The sequence below is a fragment of the Choloepus didactylus genome, chromosome 9 (assembly GCF_015220235.1).
Source record: "Choloepus didactylus isolate mChoDid1 chromosome 9, mChoDid1.pri, whole genome shotgun sequence".
Classification (NCBI taxonomy): domain Eukaryota; kingdom Metazoa; phylum Chordata; class Mammalia; order Pilosa; family Megalonychidae; genus Choloepus; species Choloepus didactylus.
The window spans coordinates 3184102-3208166 of record NC_051315.1 but is presented as its reverse complement, the minus strand read 5'-3'; the positions used below and the strand labels follow the sequence as shown (position 1 = coordinate 3208166).

At 43.4% G+C, this 24065-nt stretch overlaps 1 protein-coding gene across 1 annotated transcript in view; it reads right to left on the bottom strand.

Annotated features, from left to right (window-relative positions):
- ARHGEF4 (Rho guanine nucleotide exchange factor 4) overlaps positions 1-24065 on the bottom strand; it is a 251456-nt gene that overhangs the window by 110787 nt on the left and 116604 nt on the right. Inside the window, exon 3 of the mRNA XM_037850267.1 lies at positions 8629-8952. Within this exon, the coding sequence (XP_037706195.1) occupies positions 8629-8952 (324 nt within the window). The remainder of the gene's footprint in view (positions 1-8628; positions 8953-24065) is intronic.

Genomic DNA, 24065 nt, shown 5'->3' with positions numbered 1-24065 from the left:
TATTAGGTAATCATTTCCCCTTCCTAGCTTCTGTCTATCTCTAGGTCCCTTATAGTCTACATTTTTAGACACTAATTTTCCATTGCTCGTGGAGTTCATAGTAATGGTAACATACAATATCTCTTCTTTTGTGTCTGACTTATTTCACTCAGCATTATGTCCTCTAGGTTCATCCATGTTGTCACATGTTTCAGGAGCTCATTCCTTCTTACTGCTGCATAGTATTCCATCATCTGTATATAGCGCATTTTGTATATCCACTTATCTGTTGAAGGACACTTAGATTGTTTACATTTTCTGGCTATCATGAATAATACCACTATGAACATTGGTATACAAATATTTGTTCATTTCACTGCTTTTATCTCTTCCAAAGATTATCAGTTCCCTAAAATAATGTTTATGTTTTGATGTAGAATTTATTATTTATTAGGTTTCAGGCATTGTTGAGTCATGTGTTAACTTGTAGACCTCTGTCTGGTAGAGATGCAAGTGACTTCAGTCTGGTAGGTAAGATAAACCCCAAAATTAGAGTTGTATTGTCCTATAGTGCTGTCTCCAACTTAGCAAACTTATATAGTTGGTCCTCATTATTTATGGATTCCATATTTGCAAATTTGCCTACTTGCTTTATTGTATTTTGATCCCCTAAATCAATACTTACAGTTCTTTCATGCTAATTCACAGACATGCACAGAGCAGTGAAAATTTTGAGTTTTCATGGTACAATTCTTTTACTGTAGAGAAATTTGAGTCATCCAATGCATACATTCTCAGCTGAGGTCAAATAATGTGACACTCTACCTTCTTGTTTGGGCTCTCAAATTGTAAACAAATGTCCTTTTCAAAGTATATTTAGTGGCAGGTTTTTCACATTTTTTGTACTTTTGGTTGTAGTGCTGCAGTGCTGTCTAGTGTTCCTAAGTATAAGAAGGCTATTTTCTGCCTTATGGAGAAATTCATATGTTAGGTAAGCTTCTCTCAGGAATGAGTTATAGTGCTGTTGGCTGGAGTTCAATGTTAATGCATCATCAGTGTATATTAAATCAGATGTCTTTAAACAGAAACACACATAAAACAAGGTTTGCATTGATTGGTTGATAAAAATGTTGTGACTAGAGCCTTGCAGGAATCTTATCCTCTATTTTCCTTAGGAGCAAAGAGCAATTATTAGTATTCACTAATTTAATGTTTAGAGAGACTTATAGAACATAACTACCACAAGTAAGAAGAACCCATTGCATCAGCATGCCTTTCCTCATTATTATGTAAATTTTTGTTTCTCAAATGCTCTTTGATTCAGCCTTATTATCCTGCTGATTGCCTTATTATTGAGTTAAATATTTGATGTGTTTTATCTTTATTTGTATTAGATTCATGTTTTAACTTTTTAACTTTTAAAAAAATATACTTTGACACATGAAGTGTAAAACGTATGCTGCTTGACACATCTATGCCATGTAAGACACTGATAGCACAAATGTAAAATGGTGACTAGGCAACCATTGGTATGTTCAATTACTATGCTGTTGTTTATAAAGGCAAATAATTAGAAACAAACCAAATATCTATCAGTAAGGAATGGGTAAGTAAATCATAATACACATATGAAACAGATGACTATGCAGGTATTTAAAATGATGATGTTTATCTCTAGTTATTAACAGTAAAAGAATTGGATAACTTTTTGAATAAAAGTAGCTGTCAGAACAATTAAAAAATTATACAGAAGGATAAGGGGCCCTGAATAGCTAAAGCCACCTTGAAAAAGAAGAGTGAAGTTGGAGGACTCATTCTTCCTGATCTAAAACCTATTAAAAAGCCACAGTAATTAAAACAGCATGGTACTGGCATAAGGACAGACATACAGACCAGAGGAATCAAATCGAGAGCTGAGAAATCAATCCTCACATTTATAGACAACTGATTTCTGACAATTGGGAAAGAATAATCTCTTCAACAAATGGTGCTTGGAAAACTGGATCTCCATTAGCAAAAAAAAAAAAAAAACAAACAAACCATGGAGGGCCCCTATGTCACACCTTATTAAAAGATCAACTCACAATGGATCAAAGACATAAATACAAGAGCTGAAACTATCAAACTTCTAGAATAAAACATAGGGAAGCATCTTCAGGACCTTGTTTAGGCAATGGTTTCTTAGACTTTATACTCAAAGCAAAAGCCACAAAAGAAAAAATAGGTAAATGATACCTCATCACAATAAAAACTTTTTTGTTATACCACAACTTATGTATTTCAAATGGACAAAAATTAGCATAATTTAGAGTATCTTAAGATAATATGCCTTTAAATGGGAGCTTACCTTCCAGTACTTTGAGGTCTACAAGATGTCTTTAGAAAATTTACTACTGTGGAAAATGAAGACTGCTTAAATTGAGTGGGGGTGGAAGGAGGGCCTGCGGTTTTCCTTGTTAATTAGTTGCTGTAACACTGTCCTTCAGGCAGCTGAGGGGTTTCATATTTTCTTTAGACATCATTAGGTGCTGAAGTTCTTGCAGGACAACTTTGATGCTACATAAATTCTGCCATTTGCAAGCACTGATATGGCTCTTGGGTCCACCACTGCATTAGAACTATTAACTCCATTCATATTAATTTTTGTTACAAATCTTACAAAGGGGGGTGCTTCTGGGTACTTAGCCCACATTCTGTTTAATAGCTGTATATTTGGTTTTCATAAATTGCCTGAGCTCGTGGTGGCTCTCATCTTGCATTGCTGTGGCTTGAAGGCTGGCCACAATATAAACTATTTACTTCAAAGGACTTTGTCATGAAAGTAAAATAACAGCCTACACAATGGAGGAAAATGTTTTGAAACCACATCTCTGATAAAAGTTTAATAACCAGAATATATAAAGAAATCCTTCAACTTAACAACAAAAAGACAATCCAATTTAAATATGGGCAAAAGACTTGACAAAAGACATCTCTCCAAAGAAAATATACATATGGCCAGATAGTACATAAAAAGATGCTCAACATTTTTAGCCATCAGGGAAAAGCAAATCAAAACCACAATGGGATACCATTTCAAACCCATTAGAATGGCTGCTATTTAAAAAAATGTAAAAAAGCAGGTGTTGGAGAGGATGCTGAGAACTAGGAACATGCATTCACTGCTGTTGGCAATGTAAAATGATGTGGCCACTGGAGAAGGCAGTTTGCCAGTTCCTCAGAAAGTTAAGTATAGAAATACCATATGACCTGGCAATTCCACTACTCAGTATATATTCAAAAGTATTGAAAGCAGGGATTTGAACAGATATTTGCACACCAGTGTTCACAGCAGCATTATCCATATTTGCCTAAAGATGGAAGCAACCCATAAACTGATGAATGGATAAATAAAATGCGGTATATACATACACTGGCATATTATTCAGCTGTAAAAAGGAATGAAGTCCCGATACATGCAACGACATGGATGAACCTTGAAGTGAACCTTGTTAAGTGAAATAAGCCAGACACTAAAGGACAAATATTGCATGACCTCACTGATTTGAAACAATTAAAATAAGGCAACTCATAGAGTCAAAATCGAGAATATAGGTTACCAGGGGATGATGTAAGAATAAAAATTGGAAGTTAAGGCTTAAAATATATAGGATTCCTATGTGGAATGATGGAATTGTTTCAGTAATGGATGGTGGTGATGGTAGCATAACATTGTGAATATAATTTACAGCCCTTAAATATATATGTGTTGTGATTAAAAGGGGAAGTATTAGATTGTATATATGGTAACAGAACAAAAATGAAAAAAAATGTCCATGGAACTACACTGTACAAATAGTGAACCTTATGTTAAACCATGGACTATAGTTAATAGGGCAACTATAAAAATATGCTATCATCAGTTGTAACAAAGTTTCCACACCAATGCAGGGTGTTAATGATAGGGTGGTATATGGAAATCCTGTATTTTTGGCATGATTGTTCTGTAAATGCACTTCTCTAACAAAGAAAAAAGATTGAGAGAGATGAAGTGAAAAATTGAGAGTTCTACAAAAATATTTGGAGACTTCAATATCCCAATTTCAGTAACAGAACAATCAGACAGAAGATCAATAAGGAAGTAAAGGACTTGAAAAACACTATAAAACAACTAGAACTAACAGACATTTACAGAACAGTGGAACACATTTTCTTCTGTACTGCACATGGATCATTCTCAAGGATAAACCATATGTTAGGCCACAAAACAAGTCTCAATAAATTTAAAAAGACTAAAATCATACAAGGTGTTTTCTCTGACCATGATAGTATGCAACTAGAACTCAATGACAGAAGGAAAACTAGAAAAGTCATAAATAAATGGTAATTCAACAACACACTGTTTAACAACCAATAGGTCAAAGAAAAAAATTACAAAGATAATTTAGGAAATACATAGGCATGAATGAAAAAAAAACACAATAAGCCAAAACTTATGGGATACAATGAAAGCATTACTCAGAGGAAAATTTATAACTCTAAGCACCTACATTAATAAAGAAGAAAGATCTCAAATTAATAACTTTGCACTTTAAGGAAATAGCAAAAAGAGCAAACTAAACCGAAAGCTAGCAGAAAGAAAGAAATAAACAGAGATAAATAAAATAAAGAATGAAAAATAATATAGAAAATCAACAAAACCAAAAGTTGGGTATTGAAAGGATCAACAATATTGACAAACGTTAAATTAGAAATGAAATTGGGTCATTACTACCAACCATACAGCATAGGGATAACAGTATGAACAGATTAGATAACCCCTTGTGGTGGCTTGGAGCTGTGTACCCCAGAAACACTTGTTCTTAATCCATTTCTGTGGATCTGAAACCATTGTCAATAGGACTTTTTGATGAGGTTACTTCAGTTAAGATGTGGCCCAACTGAATCTGGATGTGCCTTAATCTTATTACTAGAGTCTTTTATAAGCATAATGAAATTCAGACACAGAAAGAGAGAGACACATAGAAAGGGAAGAAACTGGAAGTCAACAAAACCCAGAGAAGCCAGGAGAGGCCGCCATGTGCATTGCCATGTGACAGAAAAGCCAAGGACCAAGGATAGCTGGCAGCCAACCCCAGAAAGCTACAGTTTTCTGGCAGTAAGTATTGCCTTGATAATGCCTTGATTTTGGACTTCTCCTAGCCTCAAAACCATGAGCCAATAAATTCCTGTTGTTTAAGCCAGCCCATTGCATCGCATTTGTTTTAGCATTCAGGAAACTAAAACACCTAAATAAAATAGACAAATTTCTAGAAACACACAAATGACCAAAATTGACTAAAGAAGAAATAAAAAAAATCTCAACAGAACTATACCAGTGAAGAAGTTGAACAATAGAAAACCTCCCCAAAAGGAAAGCCCAGAACCAGATGGCTTTATTAGTGAATTATACCAAAAATTTAAACAAGAATTAGCACCAATTCCTTTCAGACTCTTTCAAAAAAATAGAAGAGGAAAGAACACTTCTAAATTATCCTAAGAGGCCAGCATTACCCTGATACCAAAGTCAGACAAAAACATCACAGAAAAACTACAAACCAATATTCCCTATGAAAACAGCTGCAAAAATTCTCAGCAAAATACTGGTAAACTGAGTCCAGCAACATATCAAAAGGCTTATATACCATGGACAAGTGGGATTTATTCCAGGAATGCAAGGGTAATTCAACATATAAAAATCAAGCAATGTAATGCCCTACATTAATTCAGTGATGAGAAACCCCACATGATCACATCAGTTGATGCAGAGAAAGCATTTCACAAAATCCAACACCCTTTTCATGACAAAAACACTCAACAAAGCAGGCATGGAAGGAAGCTTCATCAACATGATAAAGGTCATTTTTATAAAACCATAGCTAATGCCATACTTAAGGTAAAAGATTGAAAATTTCCCTCTGAGTTCAGGAACAAGACAAGGATTCCCACTTTCAATCTGTTCAACATTGTTCTAAAAGTTCAAGCCAGAGCAAATAGGCAAGAAAAAGAAATTAAAGGCATCCATATTGGAAAAGAAGTAAAACTATCTGTGTTTACAGGAAATGACATGCTCTAATATATAGAAATCATAAATCATCCACAAAAAACTTAGAACTAGTAAACAAATCCAGCAGTTTCATGATACAAGATCATCATACAAAAATCAGTTGGGTCCTACACACTAGCAATCTGCAAATGAAATTAATTAAATAATTCCTTTTAAAAAGCATCAAAAAGAATGAAATAAATAGGAATAATTTTAACCAACCTTGATTAATCATTTTAATCAAGGACATGGAAGAATTATACACTGAAAACTATAAACCATTATTGAAATAAGTTAAAGATGAACTTACTAGGTAAATGGAAACTCAGCTCATCCATGGATTAATATTAAGATGGCAATTCTTTTCAGTGTGGTCTACAGATTCAATGCAATCCTACAAAAAATTGAAAATGCCTTTTTTTTTTTTTCAGAAATGGAAAATCTGAGCCTACAATTCATCTAAAATCTTGAACAGCTCAAACAATCTGGAAAAAGATCAAATTTGGAGGACTCACATATCTCAATTTCAAAGCTTACTACACATCTACAGTAATCAAAAGGATCTGGTACTAGCATAAGGATAGATATATAGATCAATGGAATAGAATTGTGAGTCCAGAAATAAATCTAAGCATCCATGGTCATTTGATTTTCGACAAGGGTGCCAATTCCACTCAAAGGGGAAAGAATGGTCTCTTCAACCCAACCAGTGGTGCTTGGGGCATTGGATACTCACATGCAAAAGACTGAAGCTGGACCTCTGCCTTACACCATATAAAAAATTAATTAAAAATAAATCAAAGAGCTAAAGCTATAAAACTTTTAGGGTAAAACACAGGGTATATCTCCATGATTTGGATTTGGTCACAGTTTCTTAGGAAGGACATCAAAAGTACAAGCAAAAATGGAAAAAACAGATAAGTTGCATTTCATCAAAATTAAAAACTTTGGTGCACCAAAGGACACTATCCAAAAAGTGAAAAGACAAGCTACAGTATGCTAGAAAATATTAGCAAATCATCTATTGGACAACTCTAGTATACACACTATATAAAGAACTCCTATAACTCAATAACAAAAAGACAAAAAGTCAGTTAAAAAAAAGGAAAAGAATTTAAACATTTCTCTAAACAAGATATACGAATAGCCAACAAGCACACGAGAAGATGCTCAAAATCACTGATCATTAGGGAAATGCAATTAATACCATGAGATGCCACTTAACATGCAGTAGGATGGCAATTATCATCATCGTTGTCATCATTATCATCATCATACCAGGAAATAAGTGTTGGTGAAAATGTTGACATATTGGAACACTTATATATTGCTGATGGGAATGTAAAATGGTGCAGCCACTGTGAAAAACAATTTGGCAGTTCCTCGTAAAGGTAAGCATAGAATTACCAAAGGACTCAGCAATTCCACTCCTAGATATATACCCCAAAGAATTAAAAACAGGCAATCACACAAACACATGTGTTTGCATGTTCATAGCAGCGTTATTCACAATTGCCAAAAGGTGGAAACAGCTCAAATGTCTATCAGTGGATGCATGAATAAACAAAATGTGGAATATTCACACAATGGAATATAACTGAACCATAAAAAAGAATGAAGTCCTGATACACGCTATGACATGGATGAACCTCTAAATCTTTATGTTAAGTGAAAGAAGCCAGTTGCACTTCCATTTATATTACATATTCAAAATAAGCAAATCCATAGAGACAGAAAGCAGATTAGTGATTTCTAGGGAGCAGGGAGAAGGAAATGGGTAGTGACTGCTAAGGAGTCCAGGGTTTCCTTCTGGAGTTACGGAAATTTTTTGGAACCAGATAGAGGTGATGCTTGAAAAACACTATAAATGTGCTAAATACCACTGAATTGTGGACTTTAAAATGGTTAATTATGTTATATGAACTTCACCTCAATTAAAAACATGGGTAATCAGGAATGAGGTGAAAATCAGGGATGTCTACTTTACAAATACTTGATAAAAATATTGCTATTTTGTAAAGGTAAAGAATAAGAAACACTCAAGGACTGGGTAAAAGATATGACGTATACATTAGTAAGTCATTTTTAATAGGCCAACAGTTGCATGCAAAGAATAATGGTGTCAAAATATCCCCAGTATCAGAACTTAACTAAGACAATTTAATTAAGTTACGATTGATGTATCAAAATGTCATGTACCTTTGTGAGTATAAGAGCTAATGCTACTATAGTGTCTAGCAGTGTTTGACACATACTAGGTCCTCAATAAATGGTAATTATCATGGTAATTCTTCATCTCTTTGCTATGTTGCCTAGTAAAGGGATAAACACAGGCAGAAACTTATCAGCCAAGTGAACTGACACAACACAGAGAAGGAAGTGTGAGCCAGAGCTCAGTTACCCTGTGGAGCACCCTGCTAGCAAGCATGTCTCCTGAAGCCTAGTACTGGGCAAGGCCTAGTGAGGGGTTTCTAATCCTGAGGACCCAGGAGACAAGTTTCAGCCCAGGAGAGAGTCCCCCGAAAGCCCAGGAAATGAAGGGCAGCTGCAGAGGAAGAGGGAAGGCACAAACATGAAAGGCTTACTTTGACTCCATCCTTGTGTGCTGTCCCTCTGTGCATTTTCATTTCAATCTGGGCCTGCTTCTCCAACTGCATTCTCTGCATCTTCTCCAGCCACAGGTCATCCAAACTGATGTGTGGGTACTGGAGACTGGTCCTGGGCTCTGACGGAGCACCCCTGGGGGTATCCTCAGCAAAGATGAGGGGGAGGGTCCACACCACCCTCCCAGTGGCGAAAAGTGGGCTCTGAGCTTGCTCAGTGTGAGGTGCTCTCTGACTGTGGGTGCAGCTGGGCTTTTCGTCTGGTGGGTCCTCCTGTGGGCTGTGGTTCTGGGGAGCAGAGAGGATCTATTTGTAAACAGAGAAAGAGCGTATCAACTTGGGACTCAGGGTCCTTTCTCAGTCTCATTTGGGTATAACCCCATATTTTAGTTAATTGACAAAGTACAGATCCCAGTGAGATTCTTTGTTCACAGTAATTTTGGAAAATATGAACACTAGGAACAAAACAACTCCTGTTACTGTTCAATTTTCTATTTCCAAGACTATTTTGAAAAGTCAAGATTTCTACCCAATCAGAAGAAATAGGTCTTGGAAGTAATTCCTGAACTTAGCAAGCTTGTTGGCAATACTTTTTAAACATCAGTAGCTGGGGCAAAAGCTCTTGGTTAAACAACATCCCTTGAGAACAGAAGTTAAACAGAAGCACACTTCAGCCACTCTACTTATTCTTTCTCAAATTTATGCACAGCTGCACCTCACCTAAGCTGCCATCACTTTCTCCCAGCTTGCCGTTATGCATTCAGACACCCCAAATGATTTTCTTTTTAAAAAACACTTTTCTTTTGAAAATTAGAAGGCATACAGAAACATATCTCAATATAACAAACACCTGTGACCCAGCACCCAAAGTAAACAAATCTTAACATTGTCATACTTCTGATTTTTAAAACAAAATATTCTGATCCCATTCTCCCTCCCCAAAGGACCCTCTTTCACTCTCATGAATTTAGTGTGTAGATCCAGTCCATGTCTTTAAATTCCAGTTATATATATAAATAATATATTTTGTATATGCAAAAAATGTAAGTGAGATACTGTCAATGGTTTTCAAGATCTATGTTTACATAATAGATGTAAATAATTTATAATTACCATTATATGAATACAACATTGTTCTGATTTGCTAATGCTGTCGTTATGTGAAATATCAGAAATGGGTTGGCTTTTATAAAGGGGGTTTATTTGGTTACAAATTTACAGTCTGAGGCCATGAAATTGTTCAAATTAAGGCATCAGCACAAGTATACCTTCACTGAAGGAAGGCCAATGGTGTCTGCAAAACCTCTGTTAGCTGGGAAGGCTCATGGCTGTTGTCTGCAGATCCTGGGTTGTGTGCCAGTCCCTCTCTCAGCTCCTGTGCATGCCTCAAAATGTTGCTCTTGGGACGTTTTGTCCCTTCGTGGTTTCTCCAGAGCAAACACTGGGCCAGTACCTCCAAAGCATCTGCAAAAGTCTGCTTTCAACAGTCATCTCCAAAATGCCCCTCTAAGCTGCAGCAGGAAGCTCCTTCTGTCTGAGCTCTTACAGGGCTCTGGTAAACTAATCAAGACCCAGGCTGAATGGGCAGGCCATACCTCCATGGAAATAATCTAATCAAAGGTATTGCCCACAGTTGGGTGGGTCACATTTCCATGGAAACAACCTAATCCAAAGATTCCAACCTAATCAACACTAATACATCTGCCCCCACAAGATTTCAACAAAGCATGGCTTTTTGGGGGACACAATACATCCAAACCTTTACAACCATAATTTGTTTATCATTGGGGTTTCCAGTTTTTCCTTATGAGCAATGAGCATGTCTGTCAGCATCTCCTGGCACACTCCCTAGGTCCTACAAGCCCAGACTTGGAATCCTGGGTCCATTCCCCCTGTCAGAGGGTGAAGGGCCTTCCCTACATCTTCATCCACACTGGGTCCTGCCAGACTCTAGGCTTTGTCATGCCAAGGGGTGAGAAGTCCTACCTTATTGTTTTAATTTGTATTTCCTTTCACCATCTGTTTACTCCGTTCATCCTCCTTTATTTTTCCACTGAGATTGTTTTTCTTTCTGATTTATAGAATTCTGTTCTGTAGGATGCAAAAACTTTATCCCAGTTAGACTTTTCACTTTGTTTATTCTCCACGTTAGAATTGCGTAGGCCTAGATCCCAACCCAACTGATTCTGAATCTCTGAAACCCAGGTATCTGCATTTTTAAAAGCATCCCAAGGGACTCTAACACAGAATGAGGGTTGGGAAACACTGCCCTGAACTGACGGTGGATAGAGGAGGCACTTGGCCAATGTCTAAACCCACTGCTTTATATTTGTTTTTGCAGGAGGGTAGTCTGGGGCCAAAACGTAGCCCCACTCAGTGACACGACAGAATGAGGATTTAACACTGTCACGGCTTTAGTGCATTCACTTAGTTACTTGGAATATATGTACCTGCTTGGTTATTGTGCAGGTTTCAATCACCTTAACCAGATACGAATGAATGGATTAACTACTTGCTTAAATAGGAGCAATTCAAGAATACTGAATTTTTTTGAAGAGTATTAGAGCTTTAACAGCAGAAAGTGTAAAAGACATTGTTTTTTAAATTAATCTTTTGGCCATTTTCATGTTTTAGAAAGAGATGTTTAATCAGATATTTAATCAGCTCCTCCAGACAATGCTTCTCGTCCAGGCCACATGCTGTTAAAAGAGGAAAAGCTGCAACGTGCGTTCATCGTTTGAGCAAAAAGAAGAGGAAGAATACTCAGGAGGAGAACTCAGGAGACCCAGAAAGGAGACATCTTGACCAAAGAAATTGGAAATGATAGAGAATCAGTTGTTCTAAACCTAATTTTAATATAGAAAAATGTGCTTCTGAGAGAAGATAACCAAGCTCACTGCTCTGTTGTCCTCTGAACAAAGCAACCTGACATCTAGCTGAGGGCAAGTACTGCAACTGTCGAGAGCATGTTTCCTTTAATGCAGTTCAGCGACTCTCCATTTCTTGGCAAGAATAAGCCTTGTTCTCATTTCTTTTTAGGAGAGGTATATCCACCGAGGTGAGTGGCCAAACACCGTTCTTCAGGAGATGCTTTTACTTTCATCGCAAACCTTTCTCCACAGCCAGCGTGCTCACACATAAACGGGTGCTTTGTCTCATGAAAAGAGAGAATGTGACTGGAGACTGAACACAGTTGTGGGGGCCTGACCACAGCTTCCCTGGGACACCCACACACACCCCTTTCTGGGACATGAGTTTTCCCATGTTGCTTCAGATCCTCTTTGCAATTGAATGTTTTCTGGCATACTTCACAAGCTGTTTCCTCTTTATGGATTTCTCCCAGATGTTTCAGAAGCTCCCTTCATGTTTTCACCACAAAGGAACACCCCTTTTGACACACATAGCCCTCCTGTACCTTCCCGCCTTCAACCTGCTGGGTGAGGCAAAGTGTTTCCACATCCTTCGTGGCCTGCGGGACACTGATTACGTGCTTCGACTTGGCGGGCCTGGGCCAGGGGATCGGCCACCCCTGGGGAGGGTAGTGGGTACGGGTGAACAGCGCCCTTCACAGCCCCCCAGGCCTGGGAAAGTGAGGCCGGAGGCAGGCCCCATTTCCTCACCCAAAATACCACTGTTAGGGGAGGCTTGCTGGAGGGAACCGCCTTTTCCCCACCCCCTTATCTTGCCCGGACACTCCCCGTTGCCAGTGCAACTCCCATCACCACCAGTGTGCATACATTGTTGCCAGACACCGTTGCCAGAGCAACTCCCGCCCCTTTTCAAACAACCTCCGTGCTCTCTTAGAACCAATCCTAACCTCCGCACCCTCTCAGAACCAATCCTAGCCTTTATCCCCTCAGCATTGGCTTGTAACAACCCCCGCCCTCTATGCCAGCCTATATAACCTGTGCTCACCCCTAATAAACTCTCTTGGCTTCTTCACCCTCAAAGAACCGTGTCCTGCCTGTTCCTTCTCGCCGCCCTCCACACCTTGCACGCCTCCGCCGGGGACCGGGCCCAGTCCCCCGCCTCGCCCTCGCCTCCGGGAAAGAGCCCCCGCCGCCGGTACCCTCCGAGCAACGCCGAGAGCCGAGGGTTCAGCAACCGGCCGCCCCCCCCCCCAGACAATTCAACTGCGACCGCAACTGGCGCCCAACGTGGGGCACCTGCACTTGGAAGTCCTCTCCATGCAGCGGTCCAGTGAAGCCACTCGCTCGCCCGGACGCCTCTCCAGCTCTCCTTCTCCTCGCCTGCAAGGTAAGGGCCGCCTCTCCTTCGCCGCTCCGCGTCAGGAGCCGCCTCTCCCTCGCCGCTCCGCGTCAGGAGCCGCCTCTCCCTCGCCGCTCCGCGTCAGGAGCCGCCTCTCCCTCGCCGCTCCGGAGCCGCTCCTCCCTTCCCCACTACCCATTCTTCCGTCTGCCTCTCGTCCTTTTCTTCTATAACCCCCATTCCTCCTAACGCTCTCCCTCTTTCCCTCCATTACTTTGCTGTAGTCCTTTGTGTGTTTCTTTCTTTGTTTGGCACCGTGTGCCTCTTTGCAACCGCCCCCCCCCAGACTGCTCCAAAATGGCGAACTTCCTCCTTCTTCTACTGAGGGGAGGAAGTGCTCCAGTGATGACGTCAGCCCTAAGCCAGACCGGAAACCGCATGCGCTTTACCCCGCCCTTTCACAGGGCGGAGCTAGTCCGCCATCTTACGCCTTAGGCCCCGCCCTTTCACAGGGCGGAACTAGTCCGCCATCTTACGCCTTAGGCCCCGCCCTTTCACAGGGCGGAGCTAGTCCGCCATCTTACGCCTTAGGCCCCGCCCTTTCACAGGGCGGAGCTAGTCCGCCATCTTATGCCTTAAGCCCCGCCCTTTCACAGGGCAGAGTTAGTCCGCCATCTTATGCCTTAGACCCCGCCCTTTCGCAGGGCGGAGCTAGTCCGCCATCTTGTGCCTTGGACCCCGCCCTTTCCCAGGGCGGGGCTAGTCCGCCATCTTGTGTCTTGGCCACGCCTACCGCGCCGCCCTCTTGCGATGCTTGGGGCCTCCCACTTCCGTCTCCCCCTTCGACAAGCTCCCCCTCGGAGCCGCTACCAGCAGCTGCCGCCGCTCCTCCCACCCTGCCGACTAACAACCCCTGGCTGCCTTCTACACCTCAAGGCAACCCTTGGGGCAACGCTCCCCCTACCCCCACTCCCGCGCCAAGCCCTCTGCAAGCGCGTCCTCCTTTCTCTCGTGCTTTTCCCTGCTTTCCTCTTAACCTTCTCCCCACCCCACAGAAACCGTACGACTAGTATCCCATTGACTCTGATACTATCAAGCAGCTTCGCAGGGCCATCAAGGAGGACGGATTAGGTAGCCCATATGCTTCCCAAATACTGCAGAATCTCGCCATGAACTATTGCCTCCCCCAAGACTGGGCCTCGCTTGCCCGTTCAATTTTTAACCCCGGTCAGTTTGTTGACTGGCGTGCTCACTTCCAGGCAGAAACAGCTAAGCAAAGTGAGCAAGACGCAGCCATTGGAGTCTATCATCCCCCCGAAGCCTATTTGGGCACTGGAGCGTTTCTAAATGTGTCTGCTTATATTAATGCCCCTGCTGCCTTCTGGACTGTCCTCAGAGGCATCGCCTTACGCGCGTTTGCCAACTGCTGTGCCCGTCGACCTAACAACTTTACCAGGCTCCTCCAGGAACCAAACGAACCTTTCGCCACTTTCGTTTCCAGGGTTGAAGAAGCCTGTGCTAGAAAAGTTACCAACCCCCAAGCCCAGCTAGCTCTCACCCGGGAACTTATTCTAGAAGGGGCTAATCCCCCCTGTAAGCAAGCCATTCTCCCCTTGCGGGAAAAAACACTTAATGATTGGGTTCTCGCCTGCAGCACCTTTGACCCAGCTGCTGCGTCCTTAGCCCAGGCTGTCTCTGGCGCTGTCACTGCCGCCTTAGCCGCCACCACCGGTTGCTTTAAGTGCGGGCAGAGCGGTCATTTTGCCCGGGAGTGCCCCAATGCAGAAGTCAACCGCCCGCCTTTCATGCAGCGCAATGGGCGCCCTCCTCCCACTCCCTGCCCACGCTGCCAGCGTGGCTATCACTGGGCGCGCGATTGCAAGAGCAAGCTCAGAGATCTTAGCCAGGATAGCTTAAAAAATCTCTACTATCCAGGGTGCCTTGACGGCAGTCAGCGCCAGGGCACTGAGCACGCTTTAAACTCCAAGCGGGGCAAGCCTCAGCCCCGCCCCTAAGAGGCAGCGTGCCGGCCGGTTCTAATAAAATTAATCATTTCACCGGCAGTAAAACGCTTCTCTGGACAGTCCCTATCACTCCAGAAAAGCCTATTCGTAAGTTAAGAATAGAGGGGCAATGGTACACGGGCACGCTCAATTCAGGGGCAGAAGTCTCTTGCATGCCCGCTCAGTATGCCTCCATGTGCATGGTTCTCGATGGTCCCTCGGTAGTGGGAGCCACCGGTACCTCTACTTCTCTTCAGGCCATGAGACCCATTAAGTGGGAAGATGAAAAGGGCCACTCAGGCACCTTCCGCCCGTTATTTCTGCACACCATAGACCAAATTTTATGGGGCCGTGATATCCTTGCCACTTTTGGGGCAGTGCTTACCACGCAGCCCCCCCCAATAATGTGCGCCACTGCTCGTTTAACACCTCCAGCGCCCGTTCCTCTGCAGTGAGATACTGAGGAACCTATATGGGTGAAGCAGTGGCCCCTTCCCACGCACAAATTAGTGGCACTCCAAGCCCTTGTCCAAGAACAATTGGACGCAAGCCACATAAAACCTTCTACTCGTCCATATAATTCACCAGTATTTGTTATTCATAAAAAGGCCACAGGGAAATTTAGGCTCCTCAATAATCTGCGGGAGATCAATAAGCATATTCTTCCCATGGGTTCCCCGCAGCCTGGCCTCCCCCATCCGGTGACCATCCCGGCTCACTATCACGTAGCCACCATTGACATCAAAAACTGTTTCTTTTCCATCCCGCTACATGAGCGAGACCGCCCGCGCTTTGCCTTTACAGTCCCCGTCCCCAATCACGCGGGCGCGGCTAGTAGGTACCAATGGAAAGTCCTCCCTCAAGGGATGCGTAACAGTCCGGCCATCTGCCAAATGTATGTTAATCACGCAGTGGCCCCCCTGCGAAAGCGGGCCATGCTCATCCATTACATGGATGACATCTTGGTGGCCTCTGAGGACGCCGAGGCACTTCCTCTACTCCTTAAAGACCTCACCACTAATTTAGCTGACCTCGGCCTTACAATTCAGCCCGATAAAGTTCAAATTGTGCCACCATTGGCCTTCTTAGGGTTTAGTATTGATAAAACTATTGCTCCGTCCGCTCCCCAGTTGGACATACCAGATCGGGTCACTATCACTGAGCTCCAACAGCTCTGTGGCCAGATCAATTGGCTCCGTTCTGCGTTGCCAATTACCACTGCGCAGCTTCAATAACCCGGACATGCAAATCCTCTTGGAAGGATTTCAGGGGGAATTCAGCTGCCATTACCACCCGGAACCCCGCCTATTCAGTTATGTTAAACCTTTTCACAGATAGCCTCTACACGTATCGGGTCTGCCGAGTCCTCGCGTTTTCCACCTTTTTCCCGGGAGACTCGGCCATTGATAAAGCACTTTCTAACCTCAGAAGCATCCTGGAGCATCGACAGGATCCTTGGTTCATTAGCCACATTCGTAGTCATTCACGCCTTCCGGGGCCCCTGGCTAGTGGCAATCGTATAGTAGACCAAGCGGTCTCAGCTCAGGCTACCCAAGCTATGCTAACCCACACGGCAGCCCCTCCGGGGGACGCTGTTAACCAGGCCAAGTTATTGCATTCCAGGTTTCACTTTTCGGCTACCTCGTTACATCATCTATGTGACCTCCCCCTAGATACCTGTAAACATCTTGTCCGCAATTGTGCAACTTGTGCGCCCTTTGCGCCGCTTGGCCCCCTGCAACCTCAGGGAGTCAACCCACGAGGCCTAAAACCCAATTCTAGATGGCAAATGGACGTAACTCACGTTCCGTCCTTTGGACGCCTCAAATATGTGCATGTAATAATTGACACCTTCTCAGCCATGTGTTATGCAGTCCCCCTTGCCGGGGAAGCGGCCAAACACTGTATCAAGGCCCTAAGACAAGGAATTCTCTTCATGGGAGTCCCCTGGGACCTAAAAACGGACAATGGGCCTGCCTATCGCAGTGCCTCCTTTGCGGCCTTTCTTCAGTTATATAACATCACCCATCATTTCGGCATCCCCTATAATCCACAGGGGCAAGCCATTGTGGAAGCAGTCCATCGCCGCTTAAAAACACAAATTGAAAAAGAAAGGGCACTGCTCCCCCAGGCAACTCCAGGGGACCTTATCATAGCAGCCCTTATTCACCTTAATCTACTCACATTCAATAAAGAAGGTCTTTCGCCCCTACATAAACATTGGGGGCCCTCGTATAGGCCCACCCAGGCCCCGATGGTTTACTGGAAGGACCCAGAGAATAATGCCTGGAAGGGTCCCTCCCCACTCCTCGCCCAGGGGCGCGGGTTTGCTTGTGTTTTCCCAGATGATGCAGCACAACCAATCTGGATCCCAGGAAGGGCGATCCGGCCTGCCACCAGCAACCACGTGTCTAACGAGACGAGAACGCCGTAGTCTCCGCAACCTGGTGCGCCAGATGACAACAGTACACCTGGGCCTGGACCCCAGTCCGAGTGAACCCCCTTTTTCCACAGCCCTCCAGCCGCACCTCAGCTCCAACCAGTCGCACCTCAGCTGCAAACAACGCATCGCCAACCCCATCACCCCAACCTTTCTTACCCCCCTCTCGTTACTCCTCTCCTCTCCTCGGCCTTATCCAAGCAGCCTTCACCTTGGTGAATTTCTCCAGCCCTAATCTTACCTCTTCTTGTTGGCTTTGCCTCTCCACCTCCTTCCCCCTGTATGAGCCAGTTGCCTCCAACCTCTCTTTTTCAGAAAACACAGAGGACAGCCCCTTGGAATGCAATTGGAATACCTCTGCCGTCCCCCTAACCTTTCATTCAGTCTCCTTTACAGGAAAGTGCATCCGCCCTCGCTCAAGTAACTCTCCCAACCTCACAGCTTGTGCCAACTACTCATCTCCCAGCAGCTCTGCCAAATTTCTTATTCCCCACAACTCCTCCCAATGGCTGTGCTCCTCTACAGGACTTACCCCCTGCCTTAATGTGCAAACCCTCAATACCACTAATGAAACTTGCCTCCTAATTGTCCTTATCCCTAGGGTCTTATACCACAGCGAGGAAGACTTCTTCCTCCGCCTGGAAAGAACTGCAGATCCCGCCCTTCTGCAAAAGCGAGAGCCCATCACCGCCCTCACAATTGCCTCCCTCCTAGGTCTTGCAGGCGCTGGCACCGGAATCGCTGCATTAGCCAGTCAAGGCTCCGCCCTAACTCACCTCCGAGCGGCGGTTGACGAGGACATTCGTCACCTACAAAACGCTATTTCCCATCTTAAAAATTCTGTTAACTCCCTCTCTGAGGTAGTGCTCCAAAACCGCCGGGGTCTCGACCTTCTCTTCCTCAAAGAAGGAGGCCTCTGCGCCGCCCTAGGAGAAGAGTGCTGTGTATATGCCAATTCCACAGGTCTCGCCGAGGACAGCCTAAAGAAGGTCCGAGAGGGACTAGAACGACGTAGAAGAGACCGTGAAGCCACCAGCTATTGGTCCCACATCTTTACCCCCCTCCTCCCTTACCTCCTCCCTCTCCTCGGCCCCCTACTAATGATCATTCTAGCTCTCACTTTAGGACCCTGCATTATCCGCAGAATCGTCCAACTTGTAAGAAAACAAACAGATGCTATTTTTTCCTCGTTCGTGCAAATCCAGTACCAGCGACTCGCCACCTCTGACGCTCCCTACTCCAAGATGACAACCAACCCTCCGCAACCTCACCGCCACCGGTCAACCCGCCGACCGTGAGGCCCTTCTCAATCGCCTGAACCTCGTACCAACCTCGAGCTCCAGTTAAACCTTCCACCTTCGCCCATCCCGCTAACAGCGAGGCCCTTGTCGAGCGCCCGGGCGCCACACCAACGCTGAGCTCCAGCCTTGCTGAGCCACCGTCAACCCTTTTTCCCCTCCCCAACCTTCCCCTTCCCTCATCCTTTAGCGGACCTCTCCGGTAAGCTTCTTCCTTTAATTAGAAAAAAAGGGGGAAATGCGGGACACTGATTACGTGCTTCGACTTGGCGGGCCTGGGCCAGGGGATCGGCCACCCCTGGGGAGGGTAGTGGGTACGGGTGAACAGCGGCCTTCACAGCCCCCCGGGCCTGGGAAAGTGAGGCCGGAGGCAGGCCCCATTTCCTCACCCAAAATACCACTGTTAGGGGAGGCTTGCTGGAGGGAACCGCCTTTTCCCCACCCCCTTATCTTGCCCGGACACTCCCCGTTGCCAGTGCAACTCCCATCACCACCAGTGCGCATACATTGTTGCCAGACACCGTTGCCAGAGCAACTCCCGCCCCTTTTCAAACAACCTCCGTGCTCTCTTAGAACCAATCCTAACCTCCGCACCCTCTCAGAACCAATCCTAGCCTTTATCCCCTCAGCATTGGCTTGTAACAACCCCCGCCCTCTATGCCAGCCTATATAACCTGTGCTCACCCCTAATAAACGCTCTTGGCTTCTTCACCCTCAAAGAACCGTGTCCTGCCTGTTCCTTCTCGCCGCCCTCCACACCTTGCACGCCTCCGCCGGGGACCGGGCCCAGTCCCCCGCCTCGCCCTCGCCTCCGGGAAAGAGCCCCCGCCGCCGGTACCCTCCGAGCAACGCCGAGAGCCGAGGGTTCAGCAACCGGCCGCCCCCCCCCCCCAGACAATTCAACTGCGACCGCAGTGGCCACACTTGAAGAGTGGCTCACTGGTGTGCTGGCACTGGTGGATTTTCGTCTGCTATGTTTCTTAAAGGTCTTATAACCTTTGAAATCGCATACATACCATTTGTGCTGATTTGCCTGTTTGCGCTCCAAAGGTTTCTTCGAGTTTGAGTCTGCGTTGGATTTCTAATCACAGCCACTGGCTTCACAAGCAAGCGGCTGCTCTCCAGCATGGACCGCGGTGTGGCGGCTCAGGCGGCTGTCCCCGAGGAAGGCTCCACCGCAGCCTTCATAGCACCCCCGTGTGCGCGCAGAGGTGCGCGCCTGGCTCCCAGGCCTTTAGGTGGCGCCGCGGTCGCGGAAGGAGCAGATGATCCTCCGCGAGAGCCCAGGAAGCCTTGACCGTGTGGCGATGTCCCGGAACCTCACGGCTGCGGGGACCCAGGCTGGAGGCTCCAGGGCTGCCAGCCACCGCCTACCGGGCCTAATCACAGGATCATGGAATACTTCCCAGACCCTCCTCCACCAAATCAATAGGAGATTACAAGGGAAAGAACTGTGAGCTCAAACTATTTAAGAAGTCTCCAGGAGAGCCCAAAGACAACAGGGGATACAAAACAATAGATACCAGAGAAAATTTTAGCCACTGACTCTTACAGATAAAGCAAACAGTAAATAGGCCACACTTCTAGCTAGATAAACATAAAGTCTCACACACTCAAGGCCAATTTGTCTCAGTTCTTTCCTACATGGTATATCATGTCTAGCTTTCAACAGAATATTACAAGGCATGCTGTTGTAGTTTCTCAACATGGCTTCACAACAGGAATGGCTTAACAACAGGAATTTATTGGCTCATGGTTTCAGAGCCTAGAAGGCTTGCTTCTTCCCAGGGTTGGCATCTTCTGGATGGCTGGCAATCTTTGGGGTTTCTTGGCTTTTCTGTCACATAGCAATGCACATGGCAGTCTTCTCCTTTTTCTTCTGGGTTTTGTTGACTTCCAGCTTCTGGCTGCTCCCCATATCTCCTTCTCTATGTCCAATTTCCTTTGCTTATAAGGACTTCAGCCTTATTGCATTAAGGCCCATACTCATTCAGTTTGGGCACACTTTAACTAAGGACATCTTCAAAGTTCATATTTACAAATGGGTTCACACCCACGGGACCAGGGGTTGGGACCTGAACATGCCTTTTGTGGGGGGACATGATTCAATCTCCACACATGCTAAAAGGAAAACAACACAGTCTGAAGGGATAGAGCAAGTATCAGAATTAGTTGCAGATATGGCAGATGTATGGGATTTACCAGACCAGGAATTTAAAATAACTATGATTAATATGCTAAGTATTCTAATGGAAATAGTGAACAATATGCAAGAACAGATGGGAAATATAAGCAGAGAGACAGAAATTCTTAGAAAGAATCAAAAGGAAATGTTAGAAATCAAAAGCAATCTAACAGAAATAAAGAGCACTTTTCATGGGCTCATCAGCAGACTGGACACAGCTGAGGAAAAAATTGTTGAGCTTGATAATATGTCAACAGACACTTCAAAAACTGAATTTCAAAGAGAACAAAGAATGAAAAAGAAAGAACAGAATATTCAAGAACTATAGGACAATTACAAAAGGTGTAACATCTATGTAATTGGAATACCAGAAAGAAAAGAGAGAAAGTCACAGAAGAAATATTTGAAGTAATAATGATTGAGAATTTTCAAAATTAATGACAGATATCAAACCACAGATGCAAGAAGCTCAGAGAACACCAAGCAGGACAAATACCAAAAAATCTACATCTAGCCATATCATATTCAAACTGCAGAAAAAAACCTACAGCCAACATCATACTTAATGGTGTGAAACTAGATGATTTTCTCTAAGATTGGGAACAAGGCAAGAATGTCTTCTCTCACCACTTCTAGTCAGCATTTCACTGCAAATCTTAATATAATAAAACAAGAAAAGGGAATAAAAAGAATACACACTGGGAAGGAAGAGTAAAACTGTCTTTGCTTTTAGATAATGTGATCATCCAGGTAAAAAATCCCAAAGAATTGACCAAAAATCTCCTAGAACTAATAAAAGATTGTAGCAAGGTTGCAAGATGCAAGATAAATACACAAAAGTCAGTTGCTTTCCTCTATACTGGCATGAACAGATGGAATTTCAACTTAAAACCACAACACCATTTACATTAGCATAAAAATAAAATGCATAGGTATGAATCTAACAAAATATTTACAAGATCTACATGAGGAAAACTGCAAAGCTGATGAACAAAATCAAAGAAGATCTAAATAATGGGAGAGAGATAGTCCATGTTCATGAATAAGACTGAATATTTTAAAGATACCAATTCTTCTCAACTGGATCCACAGATTCAACACAATCCCCATCAAATTCTCAGCAAATTATTTTGTGGAATTTATTCTCAAGTTTAAGTAGAAAGGCAAAAGACTGAGAATAGCCAACACAATACTTTAGAAGGACAAAGTCAATAGACTCACACTACCTAACTTGAAGACCACAAAGCAACATGATCCAAAAGTGTGGTATTGGTGAAAGAATGGACAGATAGATCAATGGAACAGAAAAGGAAGACCCAAAAGAGACCCACACAAATACAGTCAACTGATGCTTAACAAGGGAGCAAAGGCAATTCAATGGAGAAATGAGAGCCTTTCCATTACATGGTGTTTGGACAATTGGATATCTGCATGCAAAAAAATAAATAATCTAGACACATACCTTACACCTTTCACAAAAATTAACTCAAAGTGTATCATGGACTTCAATGTAAGATGCAAAACAATAAAACTTATGGAAGATAACACTGGAGAAAATCTGGGTGACCTTAGATTTGGCAATAACTTTTTACACACAACATTGAAAGCACAATCCATGAAAGAAAAAAAATTAATTGCACTTGATTAAAATAAAAAAAAAAACCTCTGTTCTGTGAAAGTCACACTGCAGAGAATGAAAAGACAAGCCAAAAAATACATCTGATGAAGGACTTGTATATAAAATATATGAAGAAATCATAAAAATCAGCAATAAGAAAACAACCCAATTAAACAGTGGACAACAGATCTTTACAGACACTTCACCAAAGAAGATATACAGATGGCAAATAAACATATGAAACGATGCTTAACACCATATGTAATTAGGGAGTTTCAAGTTAAAACAACTATGAGTTGCAAGTTAAAACAGCTACACACTTATCAGAATGGCAGAAATGTAAAGCACTGACAACACCAAATGGTGATGAGGATGTGAAACAACAGGAACTCTCATTCATTCCTGATGGGAGTGAAAAATGTACAGCCACTTTGGGAGACAGTCTGGCAGTTTCTTACAAAGCTAAATATGGGTTTACCATATAATCTAGCAATTGCACTCCTAGGTATTTACCCAAATGAGTGGAAAACTGATGTCCACATAAAAACCTGCACACAAGTGTTTATAGCACCTTTATTCATAATTGCAAAAACCCAGAAACAACCAAGATGTCCTTCATCAGGTGAATGGATAAACTGTGTATACCCACACAATGGAATACTATTCAGTGCCTGAAAGAAATGAGCTATTGAGCTATGAAAAGACATGAAGGAATCTTAAATGCATCTTGTTAAGGGGAAGAAGCCAGTCTGAAAAGGCTACAGAGAAGGATGAACATGTGGACACAGGGCATTTTTAGGGCAGTGAAACTATTCTGTATGATACTGTAATGGTGGATAGAAGATATTATGCATTTTTCAAAACCCATACAACACAAAGAATGAACCCTAACAAAAACTACAGTCTTTAATTAATAATAATGTATCACTAATGTTTCATCAATTGTACCACACTAATGCAAGATGTTAATAACAGGGGAAACCATGTGTGCACATGTACATATGTGTGAACTCTTCCTGCATAAACAGCTCAAAAAAGTCTATTAATAAATATATACATATACATAAAAGAGAGAGAGTGAGGAAGGAAGGAAAGAAGGGAGGGAGGAAAGGAGGGAGGGAGGAAGGAAGGGAAGGAAAGACAGGAAGTTAGATAACTGTTGCATAATGGTTTGGGGATATGGCCTGGGAAATGGGACTTCTTCAGAGTTCTCCAAGTGATTGTAACATGCCGCCAAGGTTAAGACCCATTGATCTAATATATTTCGTTTAGCTCCCATATATTGCCCTAAGTTTAACAAGTGCTTTCACCTAGTTTTCTATCCCTGTGGGGTAGAAATAGCTGGTATATTATCCTTATATTACAAGTTGGGTAATAGAACGCAGAGAGGTTAAATGACTTACCTGAGTTTACACAGCTGTTGTGTGTCATGATAGACTTCTGATGCTAAACCCCACGTTCATTTGCTATTCTGTATTGTGTAAGTTCCTTCACCCCAAATGGAAACCCTAAATCCATTTTGCATTAACTCCCCATTGCTCCTATCCCCATCCCTGGTAACTTATACTCTACAGCTTGCATATCCTCTGATATTTACTTTGTGGTTACTATGGGGCTTAAATTTAACATTCTAAATCTATAATAATCTCCTTTTCTTTGATATCAA